This window comes from Rhineura floridana, chromosome 21 (genome assembly GCF_030035675.1).
Source record: "Rhineura floridana isolate rRhiFlo1 chromosome 21, rRhiFlo1.hap2, whole genome shotgun sequence".
Lineage (NCBI taxonomy): Eukaryota > Metazoa > Chordata > Lepidosauria > Squamata > Rhineuridae > Rhineura > Rhineura floridana.
Genome location: NC_084500.1, coordinates 1435161 through 1462491, shown reverse-complemented (window position 1 = coordinate 1462491; position 27331 = coordinate 1435161). Strand labels below are relative to the sequence as shown.

The following is a 27331-nucleotide window of genomic DNA, read 5'->3' as shown; positions in this document are numbered from 1 at the left end:
GGAGCATCCTGGAGGGGGGCATGACTGGCTGGAACTCTGAAAAAAGGCATGGGGGTGAGGATATACTCTGACATTTCGTTGCACGTCTCCTCATCATGTTCTTTTCCTTCAACAGTGGCACTCACTAGATTATGAGGCACAGACTCCATCTTCAGACAGCAGCTGGATAGTCCCACTGCCCCACACCCTCTGGTCAAATGAGGGCCCTTGTCTCTTGGACCTCTCCACCCTGGGACCTATCCATTTGGAGCCAGGAGAAGATGCGCTTCCGTGGGTCTAAGAAGGAATGGCAATGATGGCGCTGAGCCGAGCCACCAAAGAGTATCGGAGCAAGAGGAAGATGAATTCTGATTACCAGAAACTTAAACCATGCTGGCATTTTGCCTCTGGGGACTGCAGGAAACCGTCGGTAGCTCTGTGAAGTGCTCCGGAAAGGGACTTCCCTAGAAACGTTGCCACTCAAGATATCTTTTCTCCAGTGTGTGGTTTTGGCTGTGATGTTGTTCAATGGATGTTTCCCATCTCCATTATCTATTCCCTGGATTAGAAATCAAAGTTCCTTTTTTTTTTAAGGACTATGTCAGAGGAGAGGGGCACTCTTGGCAGCTCACTCCTCCACCCCACAAGGATTTTCCTTTGCTACATCCCAGCAGTCTATTGCAGGTGGATTTTTATTGGGGGGGGTGCCCTGTGTGGTATAACCCTCCCAAGAAAGAGTAGAGCATTGACTGTGCATGGAGAAAGTCCCCCTCACAGCTGATGCTTACAAAAACAGAGGGGCGCTTGCCTTGACTGTGTATGCAACCAAACTGAGCAGGATTTCACAGACACACACACTCATCAGCAGGCAAGATGGGGTTTGGATCCTGTTTTGACTGCAAACAGTAAGAACATCAGACGAGCCTGCTGGATCAGGCCAGTGGCCTATCTAGTGCAGCTTCTCTCCTCACAGTGGCCAACCAGATGCCCATTATGGGAAGCCCCCAAGCAGGACCTGAGCGCAAGAGCCACTTTCCCCTTCTCCAGTTTCCTGGAGGTTGTCAGCTGACAAGTGGGGGCTTAAATCTTGTTTTGGCTGCAAGCACCTGTTCCCTGCTGGACACAGCCAAGGCAGAATTAAACCCTGCCTTCCCACCCATCAACTAACATCATGATTGACAAGTGGGCATGGTTTTGGGGGAAATGGGCTCATGGGCCAAATTAGACCCCCTGGCATGCCTGCTCTTTCATGTCACCCCGTCCTTTGCCTTTTTTTCTGAATTAAAATCTAAAAGATGGCAGAGATTGGTATGTGGTGGATACAACCATTCACAATCACCGCTGACGAATCTTCTCTGAGCCATCGAGGTTGGATAAATCCATTCGTTCCATTTTCTCCTGGGTTCTCAAAAATCTTCCATTCAGTTCAACCCATTTGTGAATTAGTTTGCTCTTTTTAAAAAAAGGGGTCCATAAAAATTTGCACATATCTACATATGCATTTTTCTGAATATATGCATTTTCCTGGGATGTTTTGTAGATTATCTTTATTAATTTAATGCATTTTTACGTGTGCTCTTATGTATGCATCTTTTGGTTGGAGAACTGTGGATTTTGAAGGATAACTGCAGTTTGGTTCATGTCTTTCAGGACATGGGAATGAGATAGATTCAGACTGAAATGTGAACAACTAATTTCTCTCCTATTATATCTCTACTGGCTACTTTGAGGTTGCTGAGTTAAATGGAGAATCCCTGCTGGCCACTTTCAGGTTGCTGAGTTCAAGACAGTACCAGTTAGACCATTCAAAGTGTAAATCACAGCTCCCTATCTCTTGGGTACACTTCACTTTCAGAAGGCTTTCTGGCAAACGGGCCCGCATCCGAGAGAGACTTTTCACTAGAATTGGTGCTGAATTTTGCCAGAACCAAACGTTTTGTGGTGAATGTTGGCATTTCCTGCTCAGGCACAACATTCAAAGCATTTTCAGATTGGAGAGTTTTGATAAAATCAAGGGCATTTCACGCTTTCCTGTGTTGGCTCTTGGAGGGGGGACAGTGACTGCATGCAGGCTGTGCATGGGGCAAAACCGGTCTCTCTCATGTCTCCAGGGAGAGTGAAGAAATCCCCTCCTGCAGTTGGTTGAATGTGGGATGAAAATTGGTTCCAAATTTCTCCTGAATCAAAATTCGAAGGCAAGCTTTCTGTTCAGGAGAAGCTCTGCAGGATTTTTTTTTTAATGGAGCAAGAAAAAGCTTTGATAAGGAGACTGTTGTGAGTTCTTGTGGGGGAGGGGAGGAGGGATGGATTGCCCCTCCTTCCTATTTCCCACTGTGCCAAATAAATAAGACCGCCCCAAAGGTCTGCCTTCTGTGAGCTGTCGAGCAGTTCTAGCTGGGGAGGGGGTGCTCACAGGTACACCCAGCCGAAGGGGTACATCCCCTGCATTGGGGAGAGATCCACATTCCTGGCCAAGGGTGGTTTTTTTTAATTAAAAAAAATACATGGTGTTGACTCTCATTCTCGCAACTGATGTTCCCCTGCATGTTTGTAGGGAGGGGGGGAAATCACATTCATTCCTTTCACTCTTGGGGCCATTGAGTGGGGTGTCAGGGTACGGATAAACTATGGTTTTATTTCAATTAAAACTAATTTATTACATTAAAGTCTATTTTCACAAAAGCTGAGTGTTGCCGTTGGAAGTCTGTGTCTTTTTCTTGAGAACACGTGGGCATCAGGAGAGCCTGATGGCCAGTGGTCCATTTAGGCCAGTGTCCCGTTCTCCCAGTGGCCAGTCAGATGCCCCCGTGGGAAGCCCACAAGCAGGACCTCAGCGCCAGAGCACTCTCCCCTCCTGCGGTGTCTAGCAGCTGGGATTCAGAAACATGCTGCCTTCAGCCACGGAGGGAGAACATCTTGAGATGTTTGCTGTGGAGGTGAGAAAAGTTCTGGAGGCTTGTTCCTCAGTGTCACCAGTCCAGAAAAATCCGCTGACAATTTAAAAATAATTTCTTGCAGCATGCAAGCTACTCGTGAGGAATCACTGGGCCCTGTGGCACATGAAATCATCTGCCTGATTGGGGGTGGAGGGGAGGGGGGGCAAAGCCACTCAGCACTCCCATGAAGCCACCTTGAAATCTGATGCTCTTTTCATGGCTTGAGCTCCTCCGAGGCAGTCTGAGGGGAAGTTGCGTTGTGTAATTTCTAACTGTAGCTGCAGTTTCTCAACAGCCCCAATTAACCGTTGTTTTGAAGGGAAGCGAAAAGTGTGGTTATGACTAGGGATCTTTCTATACTTGTTCTGAGCCACTATTATCTACTCTGACCACTAGCAGAAAATCACCAGGGTTTTAGGCAGAGGTCATTCCCAGCTTTGCAACATGGAGTGAACCTGAGACTTTCCACGTACAAAGGAGATGCTCTTGGGATGGGATGTGGGCATGTGGCCCATCCATTTCAAGTTCAACCGTAGAACCTCTGACACTGCCTCGTATTAAATCAGCAACAGGGAGATGGCACCTGTCTAATATTTAAGGGGAGGGAATTCCAAAGGGTTGGTGCCACAACGTAAAGGTCTGCAGTTCCAACACAGATGCAGACTGGGATAAGGTCTCTACTTAAAAGGCTTGTTGAAAGAGGGTGGTCTTCAGTAGACACCAAAAAGATAACAGAGATGGCACCTGTCTAATATTTAAGGGGAGGGAATTCCAAAGGGCTGGTGCCACAACGTAAAGATCCACTTCCTAGGGTGTGCAGAATGGACCTCCTGATAAGATGGTATCTGACGGAGGCCCTCAACTGCAGAGCACAGTGATCGACTGGGTATATAAGAGGTAGTTTTAATTATGTCTATATGGAATGTACTTGTGTTTGGTTGTAAGTCGCCCAGAGTGGCAGATTAACCTCTGCCAGATGGGCGTCCAACAAATCTTATAAATAAATAAGACGGCCTTTCAGGTATCCTGGTCTCAACGTATATAGAGCTTTGTACACCAAATTCAGCAACTTTAACTAAGCCCAGCAATGAGTTTGGGGGAGGGGTGAGCCAAGGCCTCCACGCCTGTGTCCCCAAATGCCTTGGGAGAGAGTCTGACTGAGTCAGAGTCCCCTCCAATTTCTGGGCAGGGCTTATGGAGCAATGCATGGTAGGACTCATACACACATCAGCCGGAACATCTGGAGGGGGTGAATGGGCGTGGTCTTTCCTCCTCCAATCCTGTGTTTGTGGGCGGTTCCTCTCACCCTCCAGGGGCATGCCGGGGTATAAAAGAGAAGATCGCCAAGTCACCTGTGGCCAGAGGGGTAGAAGATGGCAGGTGAGTGAGGCCTCCTCTTCCTCCTGCAATTGCTTTTTGTTTTTAAATTCTAGGAGAGTCAAACATTACACTGATCATGCTTTGTGGGGTTGGACAAACTAAGGAACCCTGACTAGCTCTTTCTGTTTTTACCAATGGCACTAGCAACTAGATTAGCAAATTTATTATTATTATTATTATTATTAATCATCCACCTTTTCTCCAAGGAGCTCAAGGTTGCGTATGACAACCTTCCTGTGAAGTAGGTTAGGCTGAGAGACTGTGGCTGGCCTAAGGTCACTCGGTGAGCTTCATGGCCCAGGTTCCAGTCCGACACCCAAGCAGCGACACCACACTGGCTCTTTTTAAAGAAACGAAAACAGGAACACTGCTTTTTCAGAGACAGGGACGAAAAAACAAGGAAGGTTTTGCTCCTGCTGAAATGAGAGCACTTTCTAAATTTGCATCTATCGATATAAATTAGTGCATGCAATTGTTGTGTAAGTCTCTGGTCTGCTTGCCCTTTTGCGGCAGGGTTGTGAGGCTGAAAAATTGGAGAGGGTGGAGTTTTCATTGTTCTGTTGATGTCTCAGTTGCTATAAGAATTATTGATGTGCTGAAGGAGATTTGTTTTTTAAAACATAGTTTGCCAAATAGCCTAAGACGCTATTGTGCTCTCTCACCAAGGCATGAAGCTGTTCCTCACCCTCCTGGGATTCCTGGTGTCCATGAAACCAATCCAGGCAAAGGATTCTTCTGTCAGAGGTAAGATCCCCTTTAAAAAAATATTATTTAGAGGGTGCATTGGTTTCCTTTAATCCACCTATCCCAGAACATGCCGGATTAAGGCATGCTTTTAATAATGTTATATGTTTTCAAAGATTTTTTAAAATATATTTTAAAGTCTGTTTTTAAGATGTTTTAGAGTGTTTTTAGTGTTTTGTTTGCTGCCCTGGGCTCCTTCCCAGAGGAAGGGTGGGATATAAATTTAATAAATAAATAAAATCAGGCATGCTACCCTAAACTGTCAGGTTTAAGCGGCCTCATAGGATTACCAACAAAAAAGTATCATTCTAACAGAAATGGCAATGAAAATAGTAATATTGTTTTTGCATACATACTGGTGCATAGGTGAGGACGCAATTAAAAACTAAGGGTGGTATTCAATGCTAGTTCTACTCAGAGTAGACCTATTGAAGTTAATGGAAATGGCCGATAGATTCATTAATTTCAGTGGGTCTACTCTGCGTAGGCCAGATCATATGTGTTGCATGAAACTAACACATGTATGTTGCAATAAGCCTATCGAGATGTGAAATATCTTTAAATGAAAATACCTAATGATTTCTTACTTAGCATACATGGAAATATTATATATTGTATGTATTTAAGTATATTTCTGACATATCAGAAATTATATAATACTACTACTAATAATAATAACCCTACCCTTCACCAGCAGGTCCCAGGGTGCGTTACAATAGATCAAAATTAAAAATTGTTAATGCAAATCACAGTCACAGGAATAGGATGGATCCTGATGTCTGTTTTAGAGACTCTGCTTTCCTTGTTTATTTTTTTAACCAATTCTGTAAAACTTGAAATTTAGCTTTAAAGAACTGCTTTTAGAGGGTCCTTTGTAATCTGAGGCCCGAAACTGTAGCTTACGGAATCTAGCACTGCCCTTGTCTGAAACATTTTGCAATATTCCTGAATAAATCTATAATCAGAACCATTTCAGTTGCTTCAGGAAACCTTCAACTTGTAGCTGTGTTGTACCAACCGATGGCTGCAACAGAGCAATGCCCCCTTGGGGTGATTTGCTGACTTGGGGTGTGTGCAGATATTTGTTTCAGTTTTGCATCCTTTAAATAGCAAAGTTTCCGTAGGGGGCTCAGTCCTTCCTGTTGCTGCAGGCTCTAGGGAGGGGGGAGAAATGCACTTCAGTTTGCATTTAAAGACCAGCTTGCCTAATTTGAACTTTGCGAATACACAAACCAACACCCTGCCATCCTTCAAAATTTGCACCTCTCTGAATTTTGCAATGCAGTTCTTCAGTCAGGTAAAGTGATGGATAGAGTAAAGAGTGCATTGCAAGGCATATATTAGTGAAAATAACATACAAAATATATTTTATTACGGGAAATTGCTTTGCCAAAATGTGTATTCTAGGCAAAACGGCATACAAAATTGTGTTCATCAGCACTAAAAGGCTGATGAATTTTCATGAGGATTTTGTTAAATTGCAAAATGGGAAACTGACTGGTTTGCCCATCCTTAGCTATAACAACATAGCTGCAATTTACATGTTGTTGTTTTTTCATTGAAACAATTCAAGACTTTCTTTCTTTGTTCCTGGCTCTGTAGCCTATATTTGCTTACCAGATCCACTTGGCAACATGCCACAGTCTGCCATACAGATTAATCCTCCAGATCCTCTCAGCAGCCTTAGGTGGCCTAGATGCTGCATTTAATTGGCAACGTGCTTTAAACGCTGCCCGCATCCCGTTTCCCTCTCCCTCCCCCAGAGATCTGTCCTTTTGTGATGGAGGTCTAATGACCTCTGTGACCAAGAATTCTCTGGCCAAACTACACTTCCCAGGATTCTCTGTGGGAAAGCCATGACTAAGGTTGCCAACGTTTAAGGGCTCCCCAGCTCCTGTGCCTTTAATGGTAGCTTGATGTGCAGGGGTTAGCGGGTGATGCTGTTTCTCTTTCTGCAGTGAAGAGTCCCATGCTGATTTCTGCAGACTGAGCTGTTCTTAAACAACAGCAGACCAAGACCCTTTTTTCCACTTCATTTAGCAACCCTCGACGTGATAATTAAATGCTAATGTAAGACGCTCAGTAGATACGTAAGAATTTGGTGCCTGGAGTTATCGTTCTCTTTTTTCTGCCCCATCCCTATTTCCTTTTATAACATGTCTTGGATTATATGCCACTATTTTAAGGTGTAAACTGCCTTGAGTGCAATGGAGGAAAGACAGTATGCAATACAGAATCCTAGAATAGTAGAGTTGGAAGGGGTCTCTAAGGCCATCTAGTCCATCCCCTGCTCAATGCAGGAATCCAACTTAAAGCATACCTGACAGGTGGCTGTCCAGCTGCCTCTTGAAGGCCTCTAGTGCTGGAGAGCCCACCACCTCCCTAGGTCATTGGTTCCATTGCCGTACCGCTCTAACAGTTAGGAAGTTTTTCCTGATGTTCAACCGAAATCTGGCTTCTTGCAACTTGAGCCCGTTATTCCTTGTCCTGCACTCTGAGATGATATACTTGTTGATGATGATATTATTCTTATTAATATTATTATGATTATTGCCCTGAGAGAGCTAACAAGTGCTTCACTTTCAAGGGAGAATTTTCTGCTTTCTATATAAAGTTGGCGTCAATCTTACAGCAAAGCAGTTTTTTCCCAGTGGCTTGCAATTTTGGGGGTGCCCGCATCCCAGAACCAGGCAGTGTTCCGCTTACGCGTCTGAGGGAAACAGCCCCTCACAAAGACATGCTCACTCTTTCTGTCCTTGCTAGATTATTGCTTAAAGTTGGAGACACAAATGAAGCTTGCTGTGAATGCCAGGGATGCAATGCAAGACTCTCCTCTAAGCCGAGCCCAAACTAAGGAACACTGCTTGTCTTTTTCCAGCCATTGCAAAGCATCTGGGGACCCCAGCCCTCCTGAGGATTGTGGAAGAAGCGAAGGAGCTGGTCGATGCTGCCTATGAGAGCACCCAGGACCGGTGAGGGCCACGTTGTCTCCCTGTCCAAACGGTTGCCAAGGGGTTCAGAGGACGATGCTGATTCACATGAGGGAAAACATCTGGGTATAGCCCAGAGCTTGGAAAAGTTACTTTTTTGAACTACAACTCCCATCAGCCCCAGTTAGCATGGCCACTGGATTGGGCTGATGGGAGTTGTAGCACAAAAAAGTAACTTTTCCAAGCTCTGGTAGCCATGATTGCAAGGGGCATACGCTGCCCTCCTTGAGCCAACGGGGTGCCTACGGGTGCCCTGGGCTCCTACTGGGAGAAAGGGTGGGATATAAATCAGAGCTTGGAAAAGTTACTTTTTTGAACTATAACTCCCATCAGCCCAATCCAGTGGCCATGCTGCTGGGACTGATGGGAGTTGTAGTTCAAAAAAGTAACTTTTCCAAGCTCTGATATAAATCTAATAAATCAATCAATAGACAAAGTCACTCTTTCACTGGCCTCTGCTGCTGTGCATTTTGCTTCAGCTTGCTGTGCAGCAATGGAGAGGTGCTGGTCCTTTCCCCCACGCTGCATTTCACCTGCTGATGTTGTCCCGAGCAGAGGTCAGTAAAGAAGCTGACGACTGAAGCTGCAAAAAGTTGAGGAGCAGGCCAGTTGGGTTCTCCTTTGCCCTCTCCAGCAAAGTGCAAAAAATTGGAAGAGCTGCTGCCTTGTGTCCTCCCGTGCTCCAAACAGTTGGGTTTCAGGCAGAAATTCAACCAGCGAAACCCTTTCCTTCACACGGGGAGAGGCTACACCTTTTGGACTTCCCCCTGCCACACCACTGTAACGGGCACAGAAGCCCTGCAAGGCGCAAGTGACACCGCTGGCTTTTGACACTTCAATGCAAAATTATTTTGTATTGATTTATGGGACAGAATGTGTGAGCCGCGTAATTGTAACCAAAACCTCTAACCAGTTAGAGGTGCCATACGATAAAATGAGCGAGTTGACTGTAAACTAGCCACGATGGCTAAGCTCTGCGTCCACCGTCGGAGGCAGTACGTCTCTGAATGACACCAGCTGCTGGGAACTGCAAGTGGGGAGAGTGCTCTTGCACCCCAGTCCTGCTCACGGGATTCCCATTGAGGCATCTGTCTGGCCCCTGTGACTAGTTCTACCATCCGAGAAGGACTTAGCTGAATACAACCCAGTGTTTAAGAAAAGCTGGTTGCTGGATTGGGCCCAAGGGGGCCCATTTAGTCCAGCATCTCACAGTGGCCAGCCGGATCCCTCCGTGGGAAGCCTGCAAGCAGGACCGGAGCCCAAAAGCACTCTCCCCTCCTGCAGTTTCCAGCACCTGGAAGCCTACCACCTCTGACTGTGGAGGCAGAACGTTGTTATCACAGCTAGTAGCCATGGATAGCCTTATCCTCCATGAATTCGTCTACTATTCTTTTAAAAAATGGAAGTAGCCTGCCTTCAAGTCAACCCGACTTATGGCAACCCTATGAGTAGGGTTTTGATGGTAAGCAGTATTCAGAGGGGGTTTCCATTGCCTCCCTCTGAGGCTAGTCCTCCCCAGCTGGATAGGGCCTGCTCAGCTTGCCACAGCCGCACAAGCCAGCCCCTCCCTTGTCCACAACCGCCAGCTGGGGGGCAACTGGGCTCCTTGGGCCTATGCAGCTTGCCCACGGCTGCACAGGTGGCAGGGCATGTAACCCCTGAGCCACTCCCTGTGGGGTGATCTTCAGCTGGCCCTTGACGCCCAGGAGACACGAGCGGGGATTTGAACTCACAGACTCTGGACTCCCAGCCAGGCTGTCCTCCCCACTGGGCTATACCAGCTGTCACTATTCTTTTAAAGCCATCCAAGTTGATGGCCATCACAGAATTTTATTTATTTATAGCCCCTGATGAAGGCGTGAAAATTAACAGGCTGAAACGCCTTGGGCTTTCAATACAAATAACTTTCTATTTTACCCAAATTTCCATAGGAAGTCTATACCTTCAGGCTTTCAAGATATGTACTCAGGGCTCACAGAGAGGCTATCTCCCAGGAATCTTTGCTGTTTCAGGTTTTCCAAACTCTGGTTCACTGCGATTAAAAATTCCCAATATTTGATTCCTCATTACACCTGACTCTTCCAACGTTCAGCTTCATTAGATGACCCTGAGTTCTAGTGTTAAGAGAGAGGGTGAAAAACCTTTCTCTATCCACTTTCTCCATGCCACGTGTCATTTTATACACTTCTGCCATGTCATCTCTGACTTACCTTTTCTCTAAACTAAAAAGGCCCAAATGCTACAACCTCTCCCCATAGGGGAGTCGCTCCATTCCCATGATCATGTTGGTCAACAAAGTTTTGATGACTGCCTTTCTGACTCTCCAGCTTAAAGGAGAAGCTGAGAAGTGAGAAGGTCAGCCCTGCTGACCTCTTGGTCTCTTTCAAGCAACCCGTGGGGAAAACCCGGCTGGTGGTTCAAGCTGCTGACTACATGCATGTCACCTTGGCCCTCTTGAAAGAGAAGCTGCAGGTCTTAATCCCACAGGACTTCAACATCACCGGTAAGTGGTTGGGTATGAAAGGGGAAGAGAGATACAAATCAGTTTTCATTTTAAAGATGAGCCTACCGAAAGCACACGTCCCAAAACAATACGTGGACCCAAGCACAGAATTTGTCCTCTCGAGTCTTGCAGCATAGCTCTCCAGCAGAGCTTGGAAAAGTTCCTTTTTTGAACTACAACTCCCATCAGCCCAATCCAGTGGCCATGCTGGCTGGGCCTGATGGGAGTTGTAGTTCAAAAAAGGAACTTTTCCAAGCTCTGCTCTCCAGGCAAGGAGCGTGTGCACAGATGCATATGTGAAGATAAAGTGTGCCAACAGAACAAGAACATGCACAGAATAAAAATAGTATACAGAAGGGGAAAACAAATATTTGGGAAATACCCTTTGCAAAAATGGGCATATTAGGCAATATTGCATACAAAATGCTGATGAATTTTCATGAGGAAGTTTTTTTTTTTTTTTTTTAAACACATCACAAACTGCTGTGGACGTGTGGAGAACTGACTGATAAGATCAGAAAAACGAGAAGCCGAAATGGCCACACTCTCTCATATTCTCTAGTGGTGGTGGACAGAGGCCCCTGGAAATCTCTTGAAACTGCCTGACTTCCACTTTCCCAGGCTGGAGCTAGGAAGAGTTTTCACTGCAGACCATGCAAAAGCTTTTCGGTCAGTCAGGGAGGCTCTTAAAAGGAGGAAACAAGGCCGAAATGGGCTGTCGTTCAAACTGTTTCCCCTCCTGGTAGAAATCAATCCAGGACACCAGGCCATGTGACTGAAAGCAGATCCAGTGTCTGTCACCCTCCCTGCCCCCTCTCTTTACACTTTATCTCCATTTTCACATTTCTAAATGTATTTTCCCCTAAAATACCTATTTTTTATACATTTTGCTTCTGTACCGCAAAATTTGGAGGTGTGGAAATGAAACGATAACTGCATTCTGCTATGTGTGTGTATGAGCCCAGGAGGTACAAATCAGTTCCATTTATTTACTTATTACACTTATATCCCACTTTTTTCCTCCAAGGAGCTCAAGGTGGTGCACAAACATGGATCTTCCCCTCCTGATTTTATCCTCACAACAACCCTGTGAAGTAGGTTAGGCTGAGAGACAGTGACCGGCCTAAGTTCACCCAGCTGCGCAGATTTGAACCCTGGACTCCCAAGGTCCAAGTCTGACCCTCTAACCACTAAGCCATACTGGTTTGCTTTCGAATGCAGGCCAAAAGATATTCCCCACTGTTCCTAGTGAACTGCATGCATCTCTGTTTTCAGGCTATATAGGAGGGCTTCAGCAAGATAGTTTAAGGGGCTTGGTAGGAAGCGTGTGGATTGCCTTGACTCCCTGGGTCGTGTTCCTTTAGCATCTGTGCAGCAGGCAACAGTTCAGCAGGTGACGTTCTCAGCACAGAGATGGAGAAAGCTTTGCCTTCTGGATTTCTGAACCACAGGCGTACATAAAAATGGACATATTGGTGAAAATAACATACAAATTGCATTATATTAGGAGAAATTGCTTGCAAAAATGTGTACACTGGTCAGAACTGCGTACAAAAGTGTGTTTATTTAGAGAAATACGGACTAATGTGCTGAAGAATCTTCATGGGGATTAAAAAAAATCGCACTTGCTGCAGAAATGTGGAGAACTGAATTCAAGACTGGGAAAAGGAGAAACTGAGAGGCCGTAAACGGACAGGTCCTTCCATCCCTTGTTGACACTTCCATCCCATTTCCCTTGCAGATGTCCTCACTCCGGGGCAGATGCAAAGCATCTACAAAGCGAGTGGCTGCGCAAAGCATGAACTGAAGATGATGGACTGTGATGACCAGAGTCCTTACCGGACCATTACGGGAGACTGTAATAACAGGTATGCTTCCAGATGCCGCCAGATGTGAGAGGTAGTTCTGAGAATGAGCTGTGAGCCCAGCCCAGTCCTGAACTCACTTGGGCAGCCCACATTGGCAGAGCAGCAGAGTTGCACGCAGAACGCCCCAGGTTCAGTCACCAGAGAGACCCCCTGCCTGAAACTCTGGAGAGCCAAACAGTCTTGCCCTAGATGGAACAGCAGACTGACTTGGGGTAAGGCCACATTTGCACCATGCATTTATTCCACTAGTGTTCCACTTTGAACGGCCATGGCTTCTCCCAAAGAATCCTGGGAAGTGTAGTTTGTGAAGGGTGCTGGGAGTTGTTGGGAGACCCCTCTTCCCCTCGCAGAGCTGCAATTCCCAGAGTGACCTCTGGGACTGACTGTTAAACCATTCTGGGAACTGTAGCTCTACGAGGGGAAGAGGGGTCTCCTAACACCTCTCATACGGCCCCCGGAAGGTTGTCCAAGGGGGCACCAGGTTGGCGAAGGCTGCTCTCCTCCAACTGGCTGTGTCTCCCCAACGTCTTGGCCGCTTCCGCATCGTGACGCTCCTGGCCATTCTTCTTCCCCCCTCTTTGCTACTCATTTTAAATAAAATGCTTTGGCTTTTACGGAACGTTGCAGGAGGATAATTACATTGGGGGCCTCTAACCGCCCCTACGCCCGGTGGCTTCTGCAAGAGTATGAAGATGGCATCTCTCTCCCGCGTGGCTGGACTGAAACGAAGCTGTATTCTGGGTTTCCTCTACCCTTAGTAAGATTTCATTCTATTTTGCAAAGTGGATTTCTCAGCATTGTTTTCGGACAGAAGAATGGGACCAGTTTTTAGGAAAAGAGGGCCAATGGGGGGAGGGAGTGGCCAAGGGGGGGGAGGGAGTAAAGCAGCCTCAGATATGACTGGTTTCTTGCTTGAGGTTGGAGTCACAACACCTCTTTGTGACTTCATTAGCAATTCACGACCCAGTAACAACCAACCCAACAGAGAGAAACCTAACCAACTCTCTTCTTCTCGGTAAAGGCTTCTCTGCCTGATCACCTGGAGCTTTTCCTTGAATCACCACCGGTGACTCTGTTTGTCTTAACCCTTTGCCAGAAGATTGTCTGCTTGTACGGAGGCAACATGGGGCCATCTTAAATAAACCAAATCTTCAAGTTTTCTCTGTCTCTGAGACATGGAATAGCACAGCAAAAGCTATGCCTAGCTATCTTGGACCAGGGAGGTCTCCTCTATGATGGGATGAAAATGGATCTAGTTCCAAGGGTCCATACCATATTGTGTGGAGGTGGCACTATTATAATCATTCCTCTGAGTCCAAGAAGACCTACCCCAGGTCTAGGAGGCAGGTTATGAAAACCTTTGGTCCAATATGACTGCTTAGTTCCAATCGCTGAAGAAGTTCTTAGAGTACGACGCTGATGAGTTCATTTATATATTTATTTTATAAATGTATTTATATAAAAGTTCCAAGGGGGATGCACATCATAAAATATTATCATCATTATTTAGATTTACTAGTCGCTTGTTACCTGAAGGTCTCCAAACAACGTACAACACTGTTAAGAACAAAAATAAATAAATCTTGTCATATAAAAGCAAAACAATAAAACTACCCGCATCCAGCTGCTAACAGAGCCCTAAGAAATACCGTACAGCAATGCCAACTAATCCCAAGAATGACTGGCTCATCTAAAAATGGAATTAAACAGCTGAATAGGCCTGTTGGCACAGGAAAGTCTTCAGGAACCTTTGAAAATTAGCAGTGGGGATGCCTGCAACATCTCTGCTGGAAGAGTCTTCCACAGAACGGGACTGATGACACTAAATGTTGGGCTCCTGAGAGCATTTGTTGTACTCTTCAGCCAAAAAGACTCCCAGAGTAGCCTGCATACAATCTGTTAACCTTTGCCTTTGCTGTTGTTATGTGCCTCCAAGTCAACTACAACTTATGGCGACCCTATGAATCAGCCACCTGCGAGAGGTTGCATTTTGGATACTCTGTTCATAGGGTTTTCATGGTAAGAGATATTCAGAGGTGGTTTACCATTGCCTTCCTCTGAGTTTGGATGCATCTTAGTCTGGTGTTTCAGCTTTGACCAGAAATTCCGCCGTGGGTGCCCCTGCTAGGAGTCTAGCCTCTTGGTCCAGACTCCTGACGGCATTGCTCTTAGCTCCTTCAACACTCTCAAACCCCCTCACCACGTTAAGGTGTGCATCCTAGGTTTACAATCTAACAGACATGGCACACAAGGAAAAGGGACAAGGAGGGAAGAGGTGGGAGGGGGACTACACTCAGGTACCAATTTTTAAAGTAAAATAGTAGATTGTATCATTCTAATACTATGGTTTTGTGTTTGGGTTTGCCCATCTGATGCTTCAGCATCCAGGAAGTTCTCCAAGCTGGTCTTCATCCTTGAAGGCCCCAGAAGACTCTGTTGGTTGAGTTCACGCTTGTACCTTTGAATGCATTTCAAGAAATTAGCTTCATTAGCCTAGCAACCTGTGATTTCATTCATTTGGGTTTTCATTTGCTCCTCTCCTTGTCGTCCCCCCTGCACCTCAGCTCCAATCATATGATTGACCACCAATCCTTGATAACATCTGTTTCAGGTCCGGGCGGTGTCCAACCAGATTGTCCGCTTCAACGATTCACAGTTCACTGAGGATCCATTTCGATCGGTCATGTTCATGCAGTGGGGCCAGTTTATTGACCACGACTTAGATTTTGGACCCAGCACCACAGCCACCCTCACCTTCATAAAAGGAGCGGACTGCGCCAATACTTGTGTCAAAGAGCCGCCCTGCTTCCCCATCAAGGTAGGTGGCAATCCATGGCTGGTTAGGCTCTTCTCCAGAAATCAAAGCAGTTGCATGGAATGGAACCGGGGGGGTGTCCCCAAGGCATCTCTACTGTGCCTGGCAGTGCCCAGAAAAGGTCTCAGTAAATTATTATTATTATTATTGAAAAAAACCCAGCAATTACAACATTATTTTTTAAAAAAACAATTACAACCTATACCCCTGCAGATGTTGGTGGCCTGGATTGGGTTGTCACCTATTCCCACAAATGGATCCTGAGAAACAGTGAACAGTCACCTATGCCACGAGTGACATCAGAAATAGATAGGACAGAGTCATTGGAGTTGTTAGGAGTTGCTGGCACGTTTAGTTGGAATCAGCATGAATTACCGGGAGTCTTCTGACAGTGCTGTTGAAACCTTAGTGCCGCTTGCAGCCGCTGCGTGGCGTGGGTGGAGGAAGGGTCCAGGCTGTCCTTCTTGGCCATGAGTTCAGGCAAGTACCTGCTCTCAGGCTAAATATCCCCTCCAAAATCCACAATGCAGGAGAGACTGTTTGCTCTCCCTGCTCACTTCCTGTTTGCGCTGCCTCAGCCAACCCTACATCGAACACGCCCGCTTAGACATGCCCACGTGTCACTGGATGCCAAGAGTGGCGGTCCACCTTCCTTTCTGTTCTGAACAGAGGAGAGAGGCACAAAAGCTTGTTTCTGTGAGTGAGCGCCACCACAGCTGATAACGGGGGCCTTCCCCGGTATGCTTGCACCATTTTGTGGTCCTGTTTTATTGATTACTATGATTCATTTATTGAATTTGTATCCCACTCTTCCTCCCAAAGGAACCCAGGGAGGCAAACTTATAAAATAATAAATAAAACAGTTTCACAAGAAAAAGGAACGCATTCTAAAGCCCAGTGAAAAGCAATCTTTCATTGGTGATCTTCGGGTTGCCAGGAGCAGTCTCCTTCAGTCATCTGACACCTGGGTAAACGGGAATGTTTTCCACATCCTCCTGAAAGCTAATAATGACAGAGAGCCACTGCAAGTCATTGTAGTCGGTGTTAGGGATGGGATCCATTGGCTGGTGCCAGTTTGAAAGCATTCCATCGACCTAACAAGCTGGCATTGATTTGCGTTCACTCTTTACCTGCTAACTGCTGCTTTTACCCATTGCGGGGCTTTTCGCTCTGAAAAAAGTGATATTAATATCAATATTTTAAAATAAAATATCAGTATTTTGAAGGAAATATCGATAAATTATCATTCTTAAAATTGATATTTTAGAGGCAGATTTCTTTTTTTTTAAAGTCCATCTTCAAGAACAGCTGCTGAAATTTGCTGCGTTAAAATCTGATCCTCAATGATAGAGAATAAGCAAATTAATGCAAAATTCGATACCCAATCCGAATTGGGCAGAATTCTAGCGCGTCCCTAGTCAGTACTGACCTAGATGGACCCATGATCTGACTCGGTGGATGGCGGATTCCTATGTGCTCTAGTCAGAGCTATTCAGTGGTCCAGATCCAAGGCAGCGACTAGGAGGAGGCATGGAGGCAGTGTCCTTGCCACAGAGACAAGACATCCTGACTTAGGGATGGACGGGGGAAATTCAGTTCAGTTTGCATGTTCCTTTTAATGTAGCCGCCTAATACTTCCCTGTTTCTATATGCCTCCATTCTGGTCCAGTTGAAACACAAGTGTAATGTCATCATGCACCACATTCTCCCACCCCTTCCCAAAGCGTTGGGCTCAGTAGTACTGCGACATGTGTGTCTTTTCATTAAACATTACTGGCAAGTAAAGGCAGGTGAGAAATTTGATGCCGTTTGCACTTCAAGCCAAATCGATCATATTTGCACTTTCCGAAACAATACGAAAACCAAAACAGCCATCCTTTGAAATTTGCACTCGTCTGAGTTTTGCAATGCAGTTCTTCAACTAAGCACCGTTTGCTAATATGCATGTATTATGGGGAAGTATGCATACAAAGGAATGCATGAGTGACAGTAGCATACAAAGATGTATTGTATTAGGAGAAATTGTTTGCAAAAATGGGTACCTCAGTCAAATATTGTTAGGAGTCATTCGCACTAAAACACTGAAGAATTTTCATGAAGATCTTTTTTTAAAAAATGGCAAATTGCTGCATAAATGTGGCGAATTGAATTTAAGAAAGGAAAAATGCAGAACCAAAATGGGCAGATCCTTCCAACCCTACTGGGAGGTATGGGGAGGGCATGTGGGGTGGGGTGGGGGTCACAGATTTAAGGTCACGTGTAATTTGCCCCAAGATTCCACTCCACTTCGCAGAAGGATACGAATTTGGCTTCTATTTATATATTTTTTGCTTGGGGATTTAATCCCATCTCCAATATATATTTTTCTGTCTGCAGATCCCTCCCAATGACCCCGTGAAAAACCCGTCCGACTGCATCGCCTTCATGCGTGCAGCCCCTGCGTGCAATGGTGGCTACGCCATCCGAAACCAGATCAACGCGCTCACGCCCTTTATTGATGCCAGCCAGGTCTACGCCAGCGAACTCACATGGGCCCAGCAATTAAGGAATACCACAACCAACCTGGGGCTGCTGGCAATCAACCAGAAATTCACAGACCGAGGGCATGCCTATCTCCCCTTCGGCACTCCGGCAGGGTTCCCGGATATCTGCAACCGCACCAATCCAGCCTTGAACATCCCCTGTTTCTTTGCAGGTAGTTTTTGGCAGATATATGTTGTAGCAGAGTGCATATAACTGGTCCATTAAGACTGGGAGTTGAAAGAGTAAAGAAACTTAAGGTTTATTCCCACAAAGGGGTAAACTCATACATGCTGAATCAGCCATGCAACATCCCTCATGGAGCCATTACTAACTCACTGAGAACAAAGGCCACGAAGAGAAGGGAGGAGGAGCAAAGCCTGGAAAAGTAAAAAAAAACACTTTAGAGGAGGAATCGGCAAAGGGAAGAACAGATTTCCTTTCTGTCTGTTGTCCCCCACTGGTTCAAGGCACTTGTAACACGTGTTAGTGCTTTACTCCCAACAGGTAAGTCACACAAAGGGGACATCATTGGGCCAGTTCCAGATTTTGGGGAGGGAGGGACATCTTGCCCTAAGAAGGTCTCTTAATGGGGAGGAAGCTGAAGAGAATGAGCCATAGAAAGTGAATGGCGAAGAGGAGGAGAAGCTAGATCGGGATTTCTGGGAAGCTTCTTGGAGATCTACATCCAAATCATCCATTGGCTTCACTCCCAAGGCTTTTATGATAAAAACGTTTCTCTCTCCCCCCCCCCCAAGAAAAATCCAGAGGCTGACATATAAAAACAGTTTGTGGAAAGGGGAGTTTGTATGTGTAAGGGTGGCAGGCTCTGTTCTGGGACTGAAAACAAGCCCTAGACTGAGGATAAACTCAGTTCTATGTCTGTCAAACAAATCTGCAGCAGGAAAGGCGTCAGTGTCAAATGTTGAGCATAAGGACACTAGAGGCGCCCGGCTGCAACTGGATCAGGCCAGGGGGGGCCCATCTAGTCCAGAGTCCTCTTCTCACAGTGGCCAGCCGGATGCCCAAAAGGGAAGCCTGCAAGCAGGACTGGAGCGCAAGAGGAACTCTTCCCTCCTGTGGCTTCTGGCCGGAGCTTGGAAAAGTTACTTTTTTGAACTACAACTCCCATCAGCCCCAGCCAGCATGGCCACTGGATTGGGCTGACAAGAGTTGTAGTTCAAAAAAGTAACTTTTCCAAGCTCTGCTTCCGGCAACCGGTTTTCAGAAGCACTCTGCCTCCAGCAGCGGAGGCTGAACATGGCCATCATGGCTAGTATCCACATATCCTCCGGAAGTGTGTCTAATCCTCTTTTAAAGCTGTCCAAGTTGGTGGCCATCTCTGCCTCCCTGTCCCCAGCTTGCACTTTCCAAGTTGCCTGTTAAAAACATGGGGGCTGGTTGGATCTGATAACTCATTCTCCCTTCTGGGCTCTTCCAGGAGACAACCGGGTCAATGAAATGCCGCAGTTGATGGTGCTGCATACCCTTCTCATGCGGGAGCACAACCGCCTGGCCACTGACCTGAGGAGGCTGAATCCACAGATGGATGGAGAAAACATCTATCAGGAAGTCCGGAAGATCATAGGCGCGATCATTCAGGTACCGGACTGAGCCGTCGCTCCTGCGATGCTGAAGGCCAATGCGGCATCTTGTAAAGGCTGTGGGACTGGTTTGGCAGAGTCCTCACGGGGTCCAATCCAAACTGCTCATCTCTGCAAACGTGGAATTGAGGGAAATCGCAACTAGGTTCACAACGGGGTTCGCTGCAACCCAGTCTTCCCTGCCAGACCCCTACACCTTCCCAAGAAACGCTCATGAAAACAGGGAGGTGGTTAGAATGACAAAGGGGCGAAGTAAACACTGAAGAGAGGGTGGGGGGAGCAGGTTTATTTCTCTACCCCCCGAATCTGGGGATTATGGCTCATCCTGGAGGGCAACTCCCTCATTGCCTGCCCCCTGTGGATGCCCATGATTGAGCTTGTGTGATGGGGATCAGTCAAACAAGCAATGTGAGGGGCTTTCATGCCTGTGTCTCTTGACTCACATTTCCTTTGTGCATTCTAGATAATTACCTTTTTCGAGTTTCTGCCTGCACTTTTGGGCGATGCGTTCTCTCAGGATGTGACTAACTACCCAGGCTACAATGACTCCGTGGACCCTCGCGTTGCCAGCGTCTTCACCTCTGCTTTTCGTTTTGGGCATACTGTGGTGCGCCCTACTGTGTTTCGCCTGGACAGCCGCTATCAGCTTCAAAGCGAGACCCCACTTGAGAAAGAATTCTTTGCTACGTGGAGGGTCATTCAAGAAGGTGAACTTCCCTTATCGCTGTGAGGTGGCCAAGGATTGTGTGTTGCTGTTTTAACCCTCCCGGTAAACATTTCTCCAGCACTCTGCAACTTCCCCGGGTGCCCGCACTTCCTGATCTGAAAATGCTAGGGGGGCGTTATTTATTTATTTATTTATTTGTTTATTTCGATTTCTATACCGCCCACAGCCAAAAGGCTCTCAGGGCGGTGCACAACATAGAGTAAAATACAATAAAATTACAAAATTCAGTAAAAAGCATACATATTAAACAGTAAAACAGCCTGGTATAAATTGAAAGCTAAAAAATAAATTAAGTTAAAATGCCTGGGAGAATAAAAAGGTTTTAACCTGGCGCCGAAAAGATAAAAGTGTAGGCGCCAGGCGTACCTTGTGATGCCTTTTCCCTGGTCTTCAATTGAAGTGCGGGAAGCTGGAAAGGCTGAAGAGTGCAGACCACATGAAAACTGGCAGCAGGGGCACTCATGAACACCCTTCAGCCTCCACAAATAAGGCCAATATGACAACAAAAAATGTGCACCCCACCCATGTGAAATTTCACCAAACTTTTCTCTCCCCTTTGATGATTTTCAAATGCAATTTCTTTTATTTATTTATTTATTTATTGTTTAATTAAATGTGTATCCTGCCCTTCCTACCAGAGGATACCAGGGCAGCAAACAACTAGCATTAAAACAATAAAGGCATCTTTACAACAATCTGATTACAAGGGCAGAGTGGGATGAGGTCTCTACGTAAAAGGCTTGTTGAAAAAGGAAGGTCTTCAGTGGGCACTGAAGAGACAACAGAGATGGCGCCTGTCTAATAATGAAGGGGAGGGAATTCCAAAGGGTCGGTGCCACTACACGAAAGGTCTGTTTCCTATGTTGTGCGGAACGGACCTCCTGATAAGATGGTATCTACAAGAGGCCCTCACCTGTAGAGCGCATTGATCGACTGGGTATATAAGGGATAAGACGGTCTTTCAGGCATCCCTCTTTAATTGGCTTATTTTTTTAAAAAAAGCAAGAGAAATTTTTGGCACAGCACTATTCTTCAGCCATAACTTTGAATCCTTCCTTACCAAAATGGTTATGACTGGAGAGATTTCCGCACCCTGCCTCAGGTGCTTCCGGGTCTCTTAAGGTTAGGATAAAAATAACTGGGGGGGGGGGACAGAGAGAGGGAGAGAGAGGTGTGGTGGTAATGAGGTCCAGGGACCTGCAAGCCTTAAAACCAACAAATCTTTGTGCTGCCATTCCTTAGCAGACTCCAGGCTGTTGGGACACAGCCTGTATAAAAAGCCCCTTATTTCAAGACGGTTCGGATCCAGCTTTCAGAAGCCGGCTATAGGCACACAGCCACTTCCTCCAAACAGGATTCAAAGATTCTTCCTTTGCAAGTGGTGCTTACTATTGGGAATTTCCTCAACAGGCATTTTGGGTGGAATTTCCCGTGCTTTACTTTGTTCAGTCACTTTTTATGGGGCTTCCACACAATGGCGTCATCCAGGCATTTCCCATGTCATACTGTATTTTTCCCTACAATTCAATCTTTCTCAGACTACAGAAAGTCCGACAATTGAGGTCAAGGTACTTCTCCCCCCATATCTGCCAGCCTGTACTCTCAGACAGCAGTGGTGACATAAGTGGGCCCTGCCATGGGTCCCAACTGGGCCTGTGAGACTGTCCTATATAAACCACTCCCATCTGCTCCACATCTGTCATCATATGTGATGTCAGCTGTGGGGCAGCTATGGACACAGCTACAATGGAAGAATCAGGAGCTCCTGATTCTTCCTTTGCAAGCAGGGCTCACTGTCGGGAACTCCCTAGTGCAGCTGTCGGGACTTGCTTTCTTCGTTCATCGGTGGTGACAGCAAGCCCTTTTGAAGCTGCACAACCTCCTCTGAATGTGGAAAGCTGTCAATCACTTGACTTCATTTATGACATCATGTGATTGACAGGTGGGTGGCCCACCCTGATCTAGTCCAATACTGCTCTCAGTTGTTCAGTCTCTGCTTAAATGTCACCGGAGGGAGAGGCCCCACCCACTCCCAAGACAGCCTCTGTTTAGCCAAAATTTGTCACGGGTCATTGATTCTGCAAGTCGCTGTTTCCTTCTTCCAGGAGGCATTGACCCTATTCTGCGAGGCATGTTGGCTAAGCCAGCCAAACTGCTGAGACAAGACCAGATCGTTGTGGATGCTCTCAGGGACAAGCTCTTTGAACAGGTCCTGAGGGCCGGACTGGATTTACCTTCACTGAACATGCAGCGTGGCCGAGATCATGGCCTCCCAGGTAGTGATGGGGAGAAATTCAATGCAGTTCGAAGCCAGATCGATCACATTATTATTTTCGGAAGCAATATGACAACAGCCATCCTTTGACATTCGCCGTTACCCGAATTTTGTGATGCGGTTCTCCAAGAATGTTTACAGAAATGCTCAGAGCAGGGGGTTGGAGCCATCTTGATACTGGTTTGTGCAAGCCACTCTGAGAATCTTTTTGGCTAAAGGGCAAGGTATAAATGCCATAAATAAAGAAATGGGCTACGTCTCCACCTGTCAGTAGTCAAATACTGGCAGTGGTTTTGCATGAGTCAGGAGCCAGGACTCGGATGAACCAGGAGGCAGGATTGGAGAGCCAGGACTCAGGGGAACCAGGAGGCAGGACCAGAGAACAAGCCAGTAAAGACCAATCAGGAAAATAGGGGCAAAGTCAGGAGCATAGAACGAAATAATAGACCTCTGTAAACTTTATTGTAAATTTTATTTATCTGCAAATTTTATTTATTAAGGCTCAGCTGCAAAGGAAGCCCTTCCTGCCCAGGAAGAGCTAATGACCAGCTTAGCTAGGTGGAGCTGTGCCAGATCTGGAAGGGTCTTCCCTGAGAGGCTGCAGTTGTGGAGTTCACCTCTTGGGGGCAGTCCTCAGGAGTTCCTGATGGGTCTACCCTGAGGGATTGTAGTTATGGGGTCCTGTGTGGTCGCCCTCCTCCTCAAAGCAAGGCTGCTGTCCTTTGCCTCTGCAAGGGCTCTGCTAGAACCCCTCTTTAGGAAACAGTTCAGATGCCTCGAATCGAGCCCGGCTCTTGACCCCCATGCTTGCCCTTGCAGGTTACAACGCCTGGAGGCAATTCTGCGGCCTCTCCCAACCTCGCAATGAGACTGAGCTCGCCGCCGTCCTTGGCAACCCTGGGCTGGCCAAGAAGTTCATTCAGCTTTATGGGACGCCTGACAACATTGACCTCTGGATTGGGGGCGTGGCTGAACCCTTAGTGCCGAATGGCAGGGTGGGGCCTCTCATGGCCTGTATCATCAGATCCCAGTTCCAAAAAACTCGCAATGGGGACAGGTGAGCAAACCGTGGGAGCCAAGAGCCTCAGAGACTTTGATTTCTGGTCTCCCCAAGTGGCTTATATAGGGCCAATTACTTTAATTATGAACAGGACCTTTTCAGTGGTGTCAATAAGGGGTGGTGAGCATCCAATATAATGTGTAGAAAAAGGGGTCAAAGACCAGAATGCTGAGGTTTTTTTGGAAAACTGGTTTTATTGGAAGGTTTTTTCAAAAAAGCCCAAAGCATTTCAGCCCATAATCACAGGCCTTTATCAGGGGATAATGAACTTTTGCAATGGTTAAACAAAAATTTTTGTTCCTGTGTTGTATTGATAACAATCATCTTTGATTATGGGCTGAAACGCGTTGGGCTTTTTTGAAAAAACCTTCCAATAAAACCAGTTTTCCAAAACAACCTCAGCATTCTGGTCTTTGACCCCTTTTCAGTGGTGGCCACCCATCAATGGAACGCCCTCCCCAGTGAGGTGCCTCTGTCTGTGTCACTATTGACTTGGAGGAGGAATTGCAAAACATTCCTGTGTACCCAGGCATTGGATGGCTGAAGCGGACTGTCTGTGACAGCCTGAAGATCACTGACGAAAGAATGTTTTTAATATGTTTTTCTTTCTCTTGTTAAATTGTTTATGTTTGCCATCATAGGCTCTTTTGGGAGGAAGGGCGGGATATACATTCAATCAGTCAATACACTAGGAACTATTTCATACCAGATGACCCAATTCATTGAAGCTAATAAAAAAAGGCTAGGACTGGGGAGGGCAGCTACGAGAGAACTAGAAAAGGTCCTTAAATGCAAAGATGTATCACCGAACGCTAAAGTCAGGATCATTCAGACCATGCTATTCCTGATCTCTGTGTATGGATGTGAAATTTGGACAGTAAAAGAGCAGATAAGAGAAAAATCAACTCTTTTAAAATATGGTGTTGGAGGAGAGCTTTGCGCATACCATGGACTGTGAAAAAGAGAAATAATTGGGTGTCAGAACAAATTAAATCAGAACTGACAGTAGAAGCTAAAATGATGAAACTGAGGTTATCGTACTTTGGACACATCATGAGAAGACATGATTCATTAGAAAAGACAGTAATGCTGGGAAAAACAGAAGGGAGTGGAGAAAGAGGAAGGCCAAACAAGAGATGGATTGATTCCATCAAGGAAGCCACAGACCTGAACATACAAGACCTGAGCAGGGTGGTTCACGACCGATGCTCTTGGAGGTCGCTGATTCAGAGGGTTGCCGTAAGACGAAATCGACTTGAAGGCACATAACAACAACAACAACAACATAAAACAATGGCAACACCAGCAGGGCGTCAGTGTACAACTGCTTCTTCTGTTGCCCTCTGTCAAGGGTGGTGAACCTCTTTCAGCCTGAGAGCCACAACCTTCCGAGGGCTAGAGACCCTAGCCTCCTTAAACCAGCAGTTCACAAACTCCCCCCCGGGACCACTGGGAAATTGCTCGGGGTCTTGGGAGACCACTTGATTTTTTTCTCTCCCAGTCTGTTGCAGCAATTGTAATGCATTGCACTCGATTCTGTATGTTTTAATCTTAGATTTTTCATTTCTTAGATTGTGTTTCATTGTGTTACACATTCAGCAGAATTCAGACTGTAAGACAGAAACGAAAGGCAGCAACAGCCCTACAGTTACAAATCAGTATGGACAACTCATGGGGGCATGCAGCAGCCCACAAGAGTGAAGCTCGTGGGGCGCAGTTTGGGAACCCCTGCCTGGAACCGTTGCACTGACATCTCGCTCTGTTGCAAGCTAGCTGCTGGAGGCTTGGCTGACGTCAGGGCGGTGACCCCGTTTCTCTTTCCTTCCAGATTCTGGTGGGAGAATCCCGGCGTGTTCACCCCGGAGCAGCGTGAGGCTATCAGCAAAGTCTCCTTGCCGCGCATCATTTGTGACAACACCCACATCCAACAGGTGCCCAAGTTGGTTTTCCGGGCCAACAGCTACCCCCAAGATTTTGTCAGCTGCAACGAATTTCCACGGCTCAGTCTCTTCGCCTGGAAGTCCATCTGTAATTGTGAGTCTGTCACTGGAACGTGGGGTGGTGGCGGGGAGTCCCACAGGCTTCAACTGCAGCGAAATGCTGTCTGGATTTGAAACGTCTTCGCTTTGATTCTCCACACTCTGGCTGCTGACATTTACATGCTTGGGACTGGAAACTTGATCTTAGAGATTAGAGCAGAAGTGAGGGGCTGGATCCAGCTGGTGGGTCAGATCCTGAGATCCTTGCCGTGGAAATTGGTGGGTCCAGTATCAGTGGGGCAGTAATTCTGCTCTGGCTTTTAGCCTGAACTTTCAAGGAGCTTTCCAAGGTGCTGAAGCTGGTTTAGAGGCTTGTTCCAGTGCCTTGGGCAACTCCTTGCAAGTTTGGGCTAAAACCTGGAGTGGATTCACTGTCCCAATGACATCAAAGACACCAGCACCTTGGACAGCTCCTTGAAAGTTTGGATTAAACCCCGGAGTGGATTCACTGCCCCACTGACATCTCCATTTCCTCCTAGGAAAGAGCATTGCTGTAGGAGCTCCATGCATGGTGGACACAGGAGGGACATCATTTTGTGGCAGGCCCCCACTTTTTCCCACTAAGTGGCCCATAGCCACCAAAATTCAACCTAAAACTCCTTCCCTTAATCACCTTTATTTCCCCTTCCCTTAGCTGCAGAAGAACAGTCTAAAAACTCCTGTTGAGAGCATCTCCCTAGAGCTGGAATTCACATCCCGGGAAGTGACAGCGCTTTGCAATCCACCGCAGCTGAATTCCAGCCGCTGCTCCTGTCCAGCCTCCCATTTTGAGAGAGAATTTGGGGGCGAACAGAGTCCTTCTCCTCCTCGCTTCTTGCTGCCAAGATCCACATTAAAATAGATGCTGTGAACAACCGTTTCCATCCTGGGAAAAATGCGTACAATGTTGTGAAGTTCCTGGCATGTGGCTATCCTTGTGGGTGCTTGACATGCTGTAGTCCTCCTTCCTTCCTGCTAGTCTTCAAAAGAGAGGGCGAGGGTAAAAGAGTTTTCTTTTGGGGGGTGGGGGGACACACATCTCAAACAGCTGGAGCGTTTTGCCTGCGCTCCTCTGACGATGTTTGGCAAAACCCTCTTTCTGTCCTAGTGATGTTACCTGCAGATAGTGTGGAGGATTTGCAGAGGCCGTGTTTGGTCAGCCTCCAAAGGCTCAGAAACTTCGATGATAGGAATAGGGATAGAGCACTTGCTTGGCGTGTAGAAGGACCCAGGTCCCATCCCTGGCATGTGCAGGTAGCGCTGGGAGCGTGCCCCAGTCTGCAAAGCTGGAGAGCTGCTGTCGTGTAGGCGATATTGAGATAGATTGGCCAACGCAAGGCAGCTTCCAAATAAAAATTGAAGGGCTGTTTCTGACAGTCTGATACGTTTCTTCTCTTCTCACCGACCACCCACCCCGGGCAAACCTTGTCCCTGTACATCAGGTTTTCTCAAAGTTACGTCCTCAAAGTGTTGCTTTAAACCCAAGACCTTACTTCTCCAGCTCAGGTTTAGCAAAGTGATTGTTGTTTTCAAAAGAAAGGACATGCTACGGGACATTTTTGCTACCCTGAGCTGGGTTCCAGTGTGTCTCCTCAGGGTGGTAAAATGCTCCTCAGACTAAGCCATATTCAGTTGTATCTGAAGGACGCTTACCTCCTTCCCTCAGTCAGTTTTCACTATAAAAAGAATCCACAGACATTTTCCCCCATCCTAATATGTTAACTTTTGCTGGATCAAAATAACAACGGCCCACATACAGGAATCAGCAGGGGTTTTAATTTTTTGTCCCAGGCTCGTTTTTCAATTTTTCAGAAAGAAAACTTAGTATGGGCACTTAAATCTCCTTCCTTGAATGAGTTTTAAGCCTATTACATTGGCTAGAGTAAAATAAAAATACTCTGCACAGGAGGAT

At 46.5% G+C, this 27331-nt stretch overlaps 2 protein-coding genes across 3 annotated transcripts in view; both read left to right on the top strand.

Annotated features, from left to right (window-relative positions):
• The first annotated feature begins 4235 nt into the window (after positions 1-4235).
• LOC133374279 (eosinophil peroxidase-like) lies at positions 4236-26315 on the top strand. Of its 2 annotated transcripts, none has more exons than XM_061604962.1 (14): positions 4236-4295; positions 4962-5039; positions 7918-8011; positions 10357-10532; positions 12274-12400; positions 13028-13157; positions 15012-15218; positions 17592-17910; positions 19177-19337; positions 19803-20046; positions 22172-22342; positions 23161-23398; positions 25230-25435; positions 26075-26315. In XM_061604962.1, the coding sequence occupies exons 1-14, from the start codon at positions 4289-4291 to the stop codon at positions 26104-26106; spliced, it is 2190 nt and encodes a 729-aa protein (XP_061460946.1). In that variant the 5' UTR covers positions 4236-4288; the 3' UTR covers positions 26107-26315. The 2 variants fall into 2 exon arrangements, with proteins under 2 accessions (XP_061460946.1, XP_061460945.1); XM_061604961.1 differs by lacking the exon at positions 4236-4295 and adding an exon at positions 4689-4774.
• Positions 17314-27331, top strand: part of CCT6A (chaperonin containing TCP1 subunit 6A) — a 182096-nt gene continuing 172078 nt past the window's right edge. Inside the window, exon 1 of the mRNA XM_061604966.1 lies at positions 17314-17317. Within this exon, the coding sequence (XP_061460950.1) occupies positions 17316-17317 (2 nt within the window). The 5' untranslated portion in view covers positions 17314-17315. The remainder of the gene's footprint in view (positions 17318-27331) is intronic.